The sequence below is a fragment of the Anarhichas minor genome, unplaced genomic scaffold, assembly GCF_050575085.1.
Source record: "Anarhichas minor isolate MPS153535 unplaced genomic scaffold, ASM5057508v1 ptg000040l, whole genome shotgun sequence".
NCBI lineage: Eukaryota > Metazoa > Chordata > Actinopteri > Perciformes > Anarhichadidae > Anarhichas > Anarhichas minor.
In genome coordinates, this window is record NW_027466486.1 from 10,665,498 (window position 1) to 10,680,360 (window position 14,863).

General features: G+C 45.5%; 1 protein-coding gene across 1 annotated transcript in view; it reads right to left on the reverse strand.

The window, feature by feature from the left end:
* Positions 1–4,021, reverse strand: part of LOC142968280 (cysteine-rich motor neuron 1 protein) — a 30,246-nt gene extending 26,225 nt beyond the window's left edge. Inside the window, exon 1 of the mRNA XM_076108092.1 lies at positions 3,578–4,021. Within this exon, the coding sequence (XP_075964207.1) occupies positions 3,578–3,875 (298 nt within the window). The 5' untranslated portion in view covers positions 3,876–4,021. The remainder of the gene's footprint in view (positions 1–3,577) is intronic.
* Between the last annotated feature and the right edge of the window lie 10,842 nt (positions 4,022–14,863).

A 14,863-nucleotide genomic window follows, 5' to 3' on the forward strand; every position in this document is an offset into this window, starting at 1 on the left:
AAAATGTGCCAAGAACCAAGATTTGTTTTCCCGAAAGCGCTAGCCAGCTTACAGCTTCGGTTGCAACACATTGCCCTGGCACCACCATTACTGAAGTGACTAGTGTATTTCTGGGCTGCCGTCCCTCCTCCCTCCTCGTCGTGCCACACTACTTCAGCCATTGAGCCCATTTGTTTGCTTTTGTTCCACAGCATGGGGCCCTCCCAGGGTTTCCATCTCTGCTGGCCGCTGGAACGCCTCTTCTGTATCAACGCCACTCGCACAACTTATTCTTCCTTCGCCTAGCGAGATGCCCCCTTGAGGCTTTGCCCAACTTGGACCAAACGTCACCATAGGAATGTCCAAGAGAGTAATGCGTCTTAACATACACATCGCCCATAGTGTTCCTTTCCCATGCATGCATGACGAAACGCATATTTGCACCCCAAAATTACCCTCCTTCACAGTTGCCCAATCCCACTAAGAGTGGAAGCAGAGTAAACAGGATGAGACAAACTGTAACCCCGAGTAACCCCTTGCCAGGCATTTAGCTCCCAGGCCTCAATCAACAGAGTGGAAGCGCGATCGGAGCTTATCATAATACTCTGGCTTTCTTCTCTACACACCGCCAACAGAGGAAACGGTCCGGTGAAAAGGTTTAACTATCCAATGCAAACGCTAGCACCTCATGGTATGTTTATCGGACTACTGTGGTAATCCTACCTGAAATAAAGCCTCTTAAAATGAAAATCAGTTTCACTCTGTTAGGATTCAGAGAAACAATAACACGACTGGAATTCATTGGCTTTGCTTTTCAAATGCTGGAAATTATAATACAACACACATGTTTATCCCTATTCATTTAAAATAGATGTTTCACTATAAGAAAAAGTGGGACTCTTTCTGGACTATATCTCACAGTGGAAGTGAATCAATGTGACTGTAGAAGAAAACAAACTCTTTCCCCAAGTTGAGGTTGGCTTTGTGCAGGACTCCATGGTGATGCTCACAAGCACTATGGTAAAGGTAACACCTTTAGCCAGCCTGTGCTGTTAATAGCTCTCCCAGACAGCCAGCGAGACACAAGCGGCCTTTTGAACAAACCACACCAAAACCTTCCCTGTGATTTCCTTTCACCTTAAAATGATCCTCAGCTCCACATTTTTTTTTCCATCCAGAGGCTTTCCTGTGCCTGGGAGGGTATTTTTATTTGAGGTGGTGGTGGCAGGGTTGCCTGTCTGTGTGGAGTGCTAAATCTGGCATGTGGAAAATTAGGTGGAAGTCAAAACAATGAATGAAAGGCTGAACACTAAAGACATTTTCTCATTAACTAATTTTGTGCTTGACCCCTGTCAGCACAGCTTGTTCTAAGCTGGTCTGCCTCAGCCTAGTCCCCCTTTGGCCTGACCCTGCTCTGGTCTGGCCGTGCTATCTATTATCTGGCCTGGCACGACTCTAGCCAAGGTCTATAGCTTCATCCCAGGGGGATTCCTCTCTCAGCCACTGAGACGGCTTGTCTTGGCATCCAGGGCCAGGATGAGAAAGCTGACCTCTAGAGGCCCTCTGGCTGATAGTGAGCTAAAAAGGAAGTCTTTGAAACATTAGATAATACCAGAGGAAGGGAGAAATAGAAGGTATGCGAGTGGACATTGCGTCCATGTAAGATAGACATTCTGTTACGTGGTATGTTAAGTGCCTCTGGAGCTGGTGGAAAGTTGCGTGGGAGGACAGACAATGAGAATATCATGAGAGCATCAAAACAAATAATTTAGCTTTAAAGGCTGAACGATTTCACCTCGCTGACAGCCGGATCGCTGAAGCAAACATGAGAAGGTGACAGGCCCCGATGACTTTGCCCCAGAGCAGGTGCCTGAGTACTCACAAGACTCCTGAGAGACTCAACCTACAACCTGCTGCAACATCCGATTCACTTCTTCACTGTTCAAGAGCCAAATTCCCTCATGAGAATACCTGATTTAAATATCACAGGTATTATTTATGGAAAGCTACAACCGTTACAAGAGATTCTTTTTGGTTATTATACCTTAATAAATGGCAGCAGCGCCTGGATTTGAATGCTTCAACAGTGAACAGTTTATCTCCAGCCCATTTCCTATTCTTTTTTAGATACCAGTATCTTACATTATATTTCCAGGTCTGGAAAGCACATGCTCAATGACTATTGCAGTTTCAACCTTGACCACAGGAGCCCTGAAAAGTTCATCATGATAGCTATTCCAACAAGTTGTTCCAATCTTATCAACAATAAAAGTTAAAAGACTTGGTGATGATGCATTTACCACGGTGCACTCCTTATATAATATGCAATATGTCACCTATCACAGGTTGCTGCGTCTCCACAATAACAGAATCCGACCACCCAGAAAATCAAAACTGTGAGCAGAAAAGCAGGGGATCAGAAAGCGGAAACATTTACCCCTTACTCCTGATTGCGAGTCTAATCAATTTAAGACCCTTGCAGCTTGAAGAGGGAAATCTGGGATCAGCCTCCAGCAGCCTGCCTACTGTGGCCTCTGAAAACACACCGGGAGGTGTTGATTTACCCCCCACCTATAGACCCTCTAGGATATTGAGATTATGTGTGTGCGTGTGTCTGATTTAGGGGTCAGCAGCGTGCTCCGAGGCCAGAGGAACAAAAGAGGCACCACTCAATCAGAGGAGCCATTAGGTCTGCCACTCGCTCTAAAGCTGTTAATTTGCCGAGGAGCTGTCCTCCAGGCGCCAGCCGAACCTGTGCACGAGGCACAATCAGCAGCTGCGTCTCCTGGGACCCCCGGAAGACCCTCCTGGAGCCCTGACTTGGACCTCCCCACAGAGGGATGGTGAGAGGGCAAGGTCAGGCCATCCAGACACCCACTGAGAGCTGCCGACTCTCTCCTACAGTCCCGTCAGTCCATTTCAATCATCCACAAACAGGCTGGACAATGTGCAGGTGGAGGGGCTGAGTGGGTGGGTGGGTTATTTGTTCATCAGGGGAAGGCCATTGCTACTTACTGCATTCACTGTGAGGAACCTGACACCCTGCACATGACTTTGATGTTCAGAAAGTTGCTCACAGCTTATTAGGGGCAGCTTATTATTAAATGTCCATGTTCAAAAACGCAGTCATCACTGTCGGTCATGCAATGGGTAATCCATAATTCACACTCATTCAAACAATATTTTTTGGCATATTTCAATTCGCTGCCTTCTTTTTAATGCATGCCTCTTTTGAGCTGTAAAGCAAACGAGAACAGAGCCTACTGAAGCTGAAGTGTAACCTGGTGCCAAATCACAGCTTCCAAACGTATTGTCGTGGCTGTGAGCAGAGAGTGAATGAAGCTTTGAGGAGGAAAAGAAAGAGCAGTTGAACATGACTCCTCTCATGGCAGTCAAGAGCCCCTCAGACCTGGGGAGCTGCTCCATGCAGCCAGAGACGAGGCAAACACTGACACAGTCACTGCAGTCAGGATTTAACTGACATTTGAATAGTGATGCCTTCAAGCCGCTTAATAAAGGAGGGGGGGGGGGGGGGGGGGGGGGGGTTGCCTACCAAATTAATTGACTGTGATTTCATTAAAAAAAAGACTCTACCCACCTTTACATACTCCAGTTTCAGGGATTGCGGCTGCTCCTGTTTTGTTAACAGAGGCGCAGGTCAGCCCCAAGGCGCAGTAGCCGTGCGCCCAGTCCTGTCCGCCGCAGGTTTCCCACTCCAGCCGGGCACACTGGTCACAGCATCCGCACGGATCGCTGGCCGGGGTCCGGCCACCCTCGCAGCTGTGTGGCGCTTTGACGGGACAAGTGCGGAGATTACACGGCGTGCACTCGTGAGCCGAGAGCGCCCGCACCAGAAAAAGGACATTCAATAACACAACGGAGCACTTGCTGAACATGTTTTTAAAAATAAAAAAATAAAAGCTTTCAATTAAGTTTCCCAGAGAAATAGTCCGCTTCTGTCAGATGACCAACCACATGAGCTCACCGCGATGCACACTACAAAGTTGCAAAAGTCTTCCTTAAAGTTTTTTTGTGATGTGCCTTCCCTCGGGCGCGCTGATTTAACACACCGCAGCTCACTTCAGAAGCAAAAAAAGACCACGAGACTGAAGTGTGCGGATGCGCTTTAAGTGGCAGCGATGTCCAAAGGTTCAGTGTATAGGCAGGTAGACGCACGTCTCGAGCGTCTCATCTGAGTAACAAATCCAGGACCGAGGCTGATGACGTCCAGCGAGGCTTGCTGCTGCTGAACAGCGACGCACGAGAACGCAATCTGGCTCTTACATTGTCATACAGGCATATAGAAATTAGCGGTGCACCCCTCCCATTGACTGACACAGGCACCGACCAGTCACAGGGAGCGAAAGGAGGGAGGATTTGAACTGATCCCCGCTCGGCAACTCGTCTCTGTGTTGCGCAATGATGCAACTCTTAGTGCTTGAATGCAAGTTGCTTTTCTGCGTCATGTTCTGTAAATCACTGCAATTTTGCGTGTAAGAGCTATTTGTTAGTTTGAAAAACGGATTTGAAATACTTAAAACTTAATAAAGCAGTCTTTTCGCATTTTCTTCAGTACTTGCTTTATGTCACACTATTAGATTATGAATCTGCACACCAATAAAGGGGGTTAGACTATAATTCACCTCATTAAAGTAGCCTGTATGAACCCATGGCAATAAAATAAGAATACAATATATAGTCTATACACTCCCTCTCTCATTAAGATGATATCTTTTGTGCCACAAAGAGCATTTACAGCAGGGCTCTTGTCACCAACCCCCTAATTGTTCTCTCTACCTCTGTTCAACAATACAGCCATAAACTCTGTCAAAGCCTCATGATCAAACATGACCATGGCTGTATATCATTCCACAGCCTGATACCTTTTGTGTGTGGATGAGTGCGTGCTTAGTTGTGTTTGCAGGTGTCCGATTGTGTATGTAGGTGTCTTTTTATTCGAAAGTCAAAAGGTCATCTCATGTTTGTTGAAGCAGTGTTTGTGTGCTTCCACTGGCAGATGGATGGTGTGTGTGGACAGTGGGCACAGCTGGAGGCTGATTGTGTCAGTGCCACACACACTGACGACCTAGAGAAAGCAAAAAAAACAAAAAACAAACCTCTTTTCTGCTGCACAAGTGAGCAAGAGCAAAGCCGACAGTTTTTTCCCCCACGGTGACAGATCATGTCGTCTTCAGAAGCAGTCAAGTGTGATGGTAACACTTGGGTCGGCTTTACACAAAGCTGGCTGCCGGCTCTGAGCAACTAATATGAATTACTGGAAAGCAAATTACACAATAATAGATATATATAAAAAGTGTGAGGATGCTGTTTAGCTTTTGGAAACATTTCCTCTTCAAACACCAATCAGATGCTGTCCGGGATGATTTTCACCACAACACACAACAGCACCTCGTTCATTTGCAACATCTGCCTGGATCCACCCGCTCCAACACAAACACAACATCCAGGAAACAAGCCCCACAGCACGCATAATCAGCGCTTGCAACACAACTCGGCTCTTGTCCTCCAGCTCTCCCTCCGCCCTCCCTCACTTCATCCCCTCCTTATAGCTCTTGTCAAATGGGCCGACCCGCTGACCGCTGGCCGGGACACTTACTGTTGGTTGACGACAGATCAGACCAGGACTTCGGTTTCCATTCACTTGCAGAGATTGTGGCCCAGCGGCACTGACCTATTTGCCTGGGCAATGGGCTTTCAAACAGGGGCCAGCTGGCTGCTCTCAGAGGCCCCGCATCCTGCTATCACGGACCAGAGGTTTGTTTTTGCCAATTGAAAGGTCACCACAGCACTATCTATACTATTAATTAGATATGCAAACACGGGGAATCATAAAGGGGGCATTTTTCTCTCAGTTGGGCACCAGGGGAAGCAATCAACAATACAATAACGGGGACCAAACAAGAATACACCCTCATTAGACTCACTCTGAGCATATGCCCTGTGTCAATGTGAATTTGGCATTTGGAAAACTGCCCTATTGTTCAGTTTGGTGTCGAACATCACGGTGACATTATTCATAATTTATGCCTTGTTTTTAATTTCAAACAAGGGCCAAAGTCGCCCCTAACTAAGCTAATTGGATTTGTTGAGTGCCATGTTCACTAAAGCCAGAGCACAATCTGCTACAACAGTAGTTTATGTGTGCAAATGATGCTTGGAGTCACAGATCTCTGGGAAAATACAGCAGGAAGGGCACCGGTTTTCCCTGTTTTCTACATTGGAGTCCGTGGTGTTGATGATTGTAATTCAGTCTTCTGGAACCAGGTCCAGGTGGACATAATCATCCCTGCCTCCATAAGACTCAGGGGTCACGGTGTGTGAGATCTGTCCCAGAGATTGGATGACCTCTCTCTGTCGTCTACTCCTGTTGCTTCTCGTCTATCCACTCCACAGGCAGCTAATTTACAACCGCCTGCTGTGGAGGCGTCAGGCTGGTGGTGAGGAGGTGTTTCCGGGATGTAGATGGGTGTGAATGATGGTTTGGAGGTGAGCTCACCGGCAGCAGCAATGCAAGGCTGAGGAGTGTGCCGAATGTGGAGTGTGATGTGGAGTGTTAAGTGCATGTCGAGAGGACAGCGTGTGGCCCACCTGATTACAAGTCCCCAGGATGTGCTCTGGGATTTGTCCCTGAGGATCAGTGTACAGTGCTGGTTATCGTCCTTGCTGAGCTTATCTGTGAGCACATGGTGCTGGACTGAACCATACTTTGCAGATCCAGGCCACGGGGTGGTGGTGGGGGGTGAGGAATGAGGGTGAGGGGGTATAATGGCAATGCATACTGACAGTTGAAAGAGTTTCAAAGCCATTCGGACATCTACTAAACTGGGAAATATGGAGCATTTACTGTAGTAAGCAAAATATAGATACTAATGAAATAGCCTGTTTGAAACCCAGAGCAGATGATGTCATCGTGTTTTTAATACAAGCAGCCACAAACATGAGATTCATGAGAAAGAGGTGTGAACAAAACAAAACACAATGATGACGGTTGTACAGGGTATTGAGGTAATAATCGACAGAGATGACCACTTCTCTTTTCCATTATTGCCATCCAGGGGGACTCACTCTAACTTCATTTGTTTGGACCTCCGTAGAAGAAGTTCGGAAACATTCGGAGGAGTCCAACGGAAAGAGTAAGCCATCGTGCAGGAGATCAGAGCAGATTCCCAGGTCTAGTTTACAAAAACACTGAACATTTCAAGGATTTCTTTTCTTTCAATCAATGCTGTCCTCTTCTCTTTTCCTCTGTCCTTGACTCCTTCTCTTTTGCCTCTCTGCTCCCTCAGTCTTTTCTCTCTGTGAGGTCTGGTCCAGTTGCTGCTTTCCGTGCAGAGACTATAATAATGTGTTTTGACACCGTCAGGTCTCCTGCTGTCTTTTTCTCCCTGCCTCGCAGAGTCATCACAGCAGCAGTGATACAAAACTCCCCCCCCCCCCCCCCCCAATCTTGTTCTGCCTCTAAGCAGTTCTGCTTGAACGTTAAAGGGTTCAGTGGGTTCAACCAGCCCTGAGGGTTAGGTTCTCCACCTTGTCTTTGTAGTCTGTGAATTGGCTGTTTTCTGTGAGGTAATGGGGAGAGGACATAAATCTAAGCAGATGCCCGGTCATCTAGTGAGCGGTCCATCCTAATGCCTGATTTATACTCATGCGTTTTGTGCAGGCATACATAGTAGTGCGGCGGATTGCTTGTGGCATGTAACTTCTTTTTGATTTGGACTCGCGATTTGCAAATCCTTCGTCAGGCATTCTTCGATTTAGTTCCAGATAAGTTCAACCTAACAGAACTCCATGTTGTCCAATCAAACTTCCGCGGCGTCAGCGGTGCCTGGCGCGTCGTCACATTTTTCCGGAGGTGTGCTGCAGCTTTCTGCGAGTTCCGCAAACCATCTCTGTGGAAGCTCTGCACAAGCTTTTCTTCAACATAAATTAGGCATACATATTGACATGTAAATCACTGCTCTGTGAGGTACCATGAATGTTGTCTAAGTTATCTTCATGAGGAGGCCCAAGCAGATTAGATTTAATTTAATTGGATGAAGTATTGGAGGATGAGCCCTGTACCTGATACGAATATTTGTTTGATCAACTCTTCTCAGCAACAATTTGATGGATTGCCATGCAATTCTCTCCAGATATTCATGGTACCCAGAGGTACCATATCTCCTGACTCATTCTATGAAGTATCTCAACATCTGCAAGATGGATTGGCACACACAACTTTGGTTCCTAGACGATGTGTTGTAATGATTATGGTGATCCTCCCACTTTTCCTTCAGCTCCATGAGGTTGATATTTGTGATTTAGAGTCAAATGTCTTGAGAATTATTCAATGGATTGACATGAAATTTGCTCGAGACATTTGTATTCCCCTCAGGATGAAGTGTAACAACATTCGTGAAAACTTTTTATACAGCCCCATCATCATGTCAAAGTTTCCATTTGTCTAATACTTTGGTATATGCTGAGGCAAAGCACCGCTGTGCCTCAGAACAGCCTCAGAGAGTTGCTAGTGTGGCTGTAGTCTTGTTCATATCAGCCCTGGATAAAGTGACAAAGTCCAAGCCAGTCTTTTAGTGCAAATAGAAGAACTATAAACTCTACACCACTCTCAGTTTCGACTTACATTTTCTCTTACCAACTACATCAACACTTTCTAAAAGCACTGTAATGACACATAAGGCTTCTGGGTTCGATTGGCATCAGGAGTCATCATGACTCAGACCCAGACCCTTCCTTCCCAGTCATGGCTCAAATCCTCTGGCTGCAGTTTATGCCCAACTCTGGGCTTCTCACTCTCCCTCCATCCCGCTCTACCTTGAGATCCTGTGACCTCGCGGAGCAAACGGCCACCAGCTTGTTTGACAATTATAAGTGGCATACTTGCTCACCCCTGTCGTGCTCCGGCGGAACGTTAAGTGGACCTCTCAGAAGTTTTAATCTGAAAATCTATGTGAAGATGATGAATTCCTCAGAGGATTGGAACCTAAAAGAACCCTTGTGTCCCATTCCCACAACACCTGGCTGGTGTAATCTTCCCTTTCATACATGGGATCATTGAGACCATAGACCTAGTGAGCCTCGGAAGGTCTACGGTTACAGTAAATGAGTATAGGGCGAGGCTGTAACCCAGATTTTCTACCTGGTCATAAACTACTGTGAGTGGGTGTAGCTGGAAACATTTGTCATGGGATTGACCTGAAACTGTCTTGTGCTTATGTGTGAGTGTGTTTGGTTCTTATACACAACTTCCAATAGACCTGAAGTGCAGTTTTCTCTGGTAAAATGTTTATATTCATAAGCAGCGTACTTAGTAGTTCAATGTTGAGCATTGTTTGACATGAATGGACATGATTTTGTATTTCATAATCTTTTATGACATTATATTATATGATATCATTGTAACACAATTTAGATATCCAGAATGAAGGGAGCCAATCGTCTTTTCATCCATAATAATGTTAAACCTTCATGAACTGATATTTTGGCCACTAGGGAACAGTGCAACACTCTGTCACTTTAGAAAGTTGTTGTTGTTGGCAAGTTTGTGAGCAGCTGCTTATTCACACATCAAGCACAGACAAAGCATTGGTAATCTGGAGGTTATTTTCTACGCACAAATGGTAATTTTCACTCTCCTTTTAGCTCTGATTTGGTCTCTTTTTAATTTTTTATTATTTGGCACTTTAGCAGCTAAATTGCTCCACTATGTTCACCAGCTAGTTGCTTACGGCAGGTAGCACACAGCAAGTTTATCAGAGAGATTTTGTTTTTAAATTGAAAATAGCTGACTGCTACAGCTGAAAACAACACTGACTGAAGCAGAACAGTCGAGGCGTGGGTCAGAAAAGCAAAAACAATGAGCTGAAAGATGCTTAAACTGCAGAGTCAGGTGATAATTCTCTGTGGGCATGTCACTACAAGCAACTCCTTTTACATCATGTCATCTGTTGACCCATTTTACTACATTTTGTACATTTCTGTCTTTGCTTCTACTCTGATACGTTCTAGATATACTATGTATCAAACTAGTCAATTGGTATCATAACTTTGACCTCTGCGAGTAGGTCCAGTTGTCACTGCACTGATGTCTTCAACCATCTAACCCTTATGGTCTTGTGGACTGTGTCCCTGTTTCTCTTCTCAGCTGTCTGACTATCCTTTCTTTTGTTTAACCCAGTAAGAAGTCAGAACAACTGAATTATAAACCCTCCTATCTTGCCAAAAACAAGTATTCTGATTGCACTTTAACTCATCAAATAGAAACTCATTAATCTCATTTTCATTTAGTGGAAATGAATCAAGCGGATGAGGCTCCCTATGAATTATAGAATAGATAATTAACTCTGTGTGCCTTCACTCCATCGTCTTTATTAAATCGTGAGAAATCCTGAGCTCACGCTGCACGTACAAACATACACCTGTGACTTTAGATGGTTCCAGCGGTTTCTGTGCGCTTTGAGGGGAGGCTCCTCGGGTAAAGGTGCCAGATTTACAGGCCGATCTCCAGCTGGCAGAGGAATGTCACAACCTGTGTTTCAGCTGTAAATTCTGACATAATTACAGTGCCACTAACTCAAACATTGAGGTGAAACAACCACCTTGCGAGGGGAAAATGATCACTGCTTAATGTTATGTCTGGGACAAAGATATACTCCTGTCTTTGTTGGGGGAAGGAGAGACGGCAGGAGCAAGAATGTGAGAAATGTGCTAGTTCTCTGACCTTTATGAAGGTGAAGCAACACGTTGACATCATTACCATAGCCTGGCATGTGCGTGCTTGCAGTCACATGGGCCAAAGGAAAGTAGATACAGGTCAAAGGGGGAGAGTGCAAGTTCTGTATGTTACATAAATACTTCAAATGACTTCATGGCAAGGGTGGGTGAGTGTAAAGGCCATTTTCTTTTTGCAAAATGTTGGGAAATATGTTTATTTGCTTTCTTGACTAGAGACAGATGAGAAGATTGATACTCTTAACATGTTAAGAGGACAGTATTGGCAATCTTCTGATCTAACTCTTGTAAATTAAGCAAATAAGCATATTTCCCAAAATGTCAAACTATTCCTTTCATTGCAGGGTTTGAGCCTGGCTAATTACCTTTGTTGAATGGGCTGAGAGGTGTGTGTTTGAGTCTCAGAGACAAAAAGAAAACTGTTGTTGAAATTACCCTTTTTTTCTTTTATGTGGTGCTGCCACTGTGTGGTGGGATTTAGGCAGTGCGATGTTACTAGAGACGCACCTCGTCCCACAGTGTCCAGTTCATTTCATCACACAAAAACATCGACTTGATGGTAATTCTCTGTGCCTGCCAGTCAACTGGTGTGTGAGAGGAAACATCTAAAGGCAGGAAGTCTTTAATCCTCCCGGGGCCATGTTTTCACTGGCTTAGTCACACTCTCTTCCTGTTTTTCTCTCACCACTAACCACCAACAAACAATACTAGGAAGGGGTCTGCTCTCTGTCTAGACGTGATCTGTCAGCTGCGTCTGATCTGATTCAGTGTGCAGCTCGACAACAGCTACAACAGCTGACCTGTCGGGCTGAGGTCAAGTGTGTAGTCAAGGATCAAACAGAACTGACTTCTTCTCTCAGTCCCACATCATGAGGCAGGACTGAGAGAAAAATAACAGTGTTCTTCCACCCTTGTTTCATTATCAACGCATAGAGAGGAGACTTAGTTTACAGTGACACCATCCACTTTTAAGAACACTGAGGAGCATATGGGCATCACATTGACACAGGAATGATATAAGTTAGGATGGCTCAGTGGTTAGCAGCAAGAAGATTCTGGCCCTTTTTCTGCGAGTTTGCGTGTTCTCCCTGTGCCATCAGAAGTTAAGAATGCTTGTAAAGTTATTGATGGACATATTTTCGAACTTAAATGAATTGTGACGCGTCCTACTCTTTGTCAATTGGACTTTCCAAACATTCTCCAACCAGTTGCGGATCGTGTTGAGGATTGTTTGCTTCATTTATGTGAAAAGCAATCACTATACTGCTTTAGGTAAGAGGTAAACATGATAAGCTAGCAAAAGTTTGAAAGGGTCCAACGTGTTTAAAATCAGCACAAAAATTCAGTTTCTCTTGCAATTGCATGATTTTATCAATAGAGGGCAGAATGAACTAACTATCCATAATGCAGGGTTTCTTTAAGGTCACTGTCAACGGCAAAGAAAAGTATGAGTTTTAGAATGATTAAGAACTTCATTTCATGGCACAGTTGGATGTTTATAACTTCATCACTACATCCTCATTAGTATCCTGAAGTGACCCCCCCCCAGAGCAACCAGTTTTCTACTGGTGTGAAGGCTCAGTGTGCATAAGATCAACTGTGATGAACCTCATTATTCAGGAAATCAATATTAAATCACACCGCAAACGTATCGTCAGTTAGATTCAGGGACAGTTGGTGTGTCTTGGGTGTGTCTTGGGTGTAGCAAAAGAAGTTAAGACTGCTTTTGGCAATTTAGTGTACCTTAACCATTGCTCCCATATCATTCTGTACACCTCAGAACAGAAGAGAAGAGGCACTGAGCTAGACAGCCAGTACTGTAGCAATGATGTGTGTTATTCATTCAATACAATTACTAACTTCATGGAGTGTGTTGCTCAATAGATATCAGCAACACCTTGTTCTCTCTGAACCTTCAAGACTCTGGTGACTAATTTCTTAACTGACATTTGACATGACTGGTCCACCATGCAGTCTGAAGACGCCTGTCTGTGTGTGTGTGTGTGTGTGTGTGTGTGTGAGAGAGAGGGGGGGGGGGGGGAATTAAAAAGAAAGAGAGGGAGCGCCAGTGTCAAAGTAGGTATAGGGGCAGACTTTCTGGAGCCGACTCCCACATGCCCTCTGATTACCTGTCACTGGTCAGACCAACCTCGTCTCTCTGAGCAGATGATGTGATAAGAGTGGCACACACACAGAGAGAGAGAGAGAGCGAGAGAGAGATGGTTGAAAAATAAGACAGAGCAGATGAGAGGTGGGATAGAAAAGAGGTTGCAAATGTCTGAGTAAGTGGAGGAGGGTGAGAGAAAGAGTCAGAAGAGACAAAGGAGAGGGAGATCAGCAAAAGGGAGAGATGAGAGAGAGAAAGAGAGAGAGAGAGAAGAAAGTCTTGCCCTGAGGTGTCGTTTGTCTGTCTGCACTCGGTGCAGGGAGGCCAACAACAGTGTCCTACACAGCTGAAGACATTCACTAGCAGCCAAGAAGCACATCTGGATTTCTCATAATGAAATGCAGTAGGCTGCAAAAGTTTCCCTGTGTTAATATACAGAGGGCAGGCCCTGTGAATGACAGTTTTGTGTTTGTTTGTTTTATTTTTTTAACTTTTTTTAATGCGCATGTATATGCACAATCGAATGAGCACCTATTTACATGTTCATGTCGTCACCGTTGGCAGACACTGACAGATGGATGAACAGCCATCTATCCGTCAGCAAGTGAAAGCAGTGTGTCTAATCCTGCCACTGACTGCGCCATTGCCAGCCACAGGGGCAAGGAATCTATCATTCCACGGTCTTATTACGTATTTATTGCTTCCAAAATACACCCGATACACGCAAGCACACACACACACACACACACACACACACACACACACACACACACACACATCCACACACAAGCTCATCGCCAAGCTGTCCAATCCTCTGCATGTGCAACATATCCTCCACCGTTTTCCCCTCCTCTTTTCAACATCCTTGCACAATACAGAAGAGTTGCGCTCGGGTTACACGTTCAGGTTGGACCTCTCCTTTGCTCCCTAGGGCTGTTGGAGAGGAGAAGAGGTAGAGGCGAATGAGGGGGGGGGGGGGGGGGGGGGATAAGAGGAGATGATAGAAGGAAGGACCCACAATAACAGTCTGTTTCCTCGCATGTTGGGGCCTGCAGACTAACCTACTGCACCTGTTGTGAAGGCTCACACTAGCTGGAGAGCGATATGTTTGGCGGGGGGGGGGGGTGTACGGTCTGGGTGGTGATCTAGTGTGGCACCTGTATCGTGGCCCAAAGCCAGCTGGGAGGAGGCCAGGCCAGGACGCAACTCAATGCACTTTGTCAGTATCCACTCACACACTCTGTGCACTTGACGGCCCCCCTAGCCTCTTGCTAACCCTATGTCCTGTGTACTTATATGTGTGTGTGTGTGTGTGGTGTGTGGTGTGTGCCACCTCTCCACCCCCCCAACTGCCAAGTCTCACTAGGTAATTGGGTAAGTGTGTAATAAGGTTGGTCACGGGTATCTGCGACCAGGCTGGGGTAAATGTGACCCAGGCAGCACCAGCTCGTGTGGAATAACTGAGGATCTGTTTATGATTTTGGGGAGTATTGTGGGGGACGGAGGGCGTTAGTGGAGCTGCGGTAGCGATCACATTTAATTTTGGTTCAAGCTGCAGGATTGTAATATGAATCATTCACATCCCCCATTTTATTGGTTTCTGTGTGATCACTCGTTGTTGAAGTGTGTTTTATTTAACGGCCTCAGCCGTATTTTACATGTTACAGCTTGTTGTCATTGTTTTGAAAAACTAAAAATGAGAGACTTTATGGGACACAAGGTTTGGTGGTTAAAAGCGTACTCCTACCCATCCCTCACAACCCAGCACAATTGTCTGACAGCAGCATTGTAGAACCCCCTTTGGCCAGAAATGTGATATTTTCAAGGTTCCTTGGAGAACAGCCCGTCTTGCCAATATTCCTCAGGGGACTGCCGCCTTTTATATCTAACTGGCTGTCTTTTCCTTACCCCACCCCACCAGAGGAGTGGTTCACTGTGGCCGTCACTTCAGACAAGAAGATGAGCAATCTCCTTTTGGTTTGCATCGCATTTTGTGGTCTTTATGACAAGTCCTCCTAGTTGTCT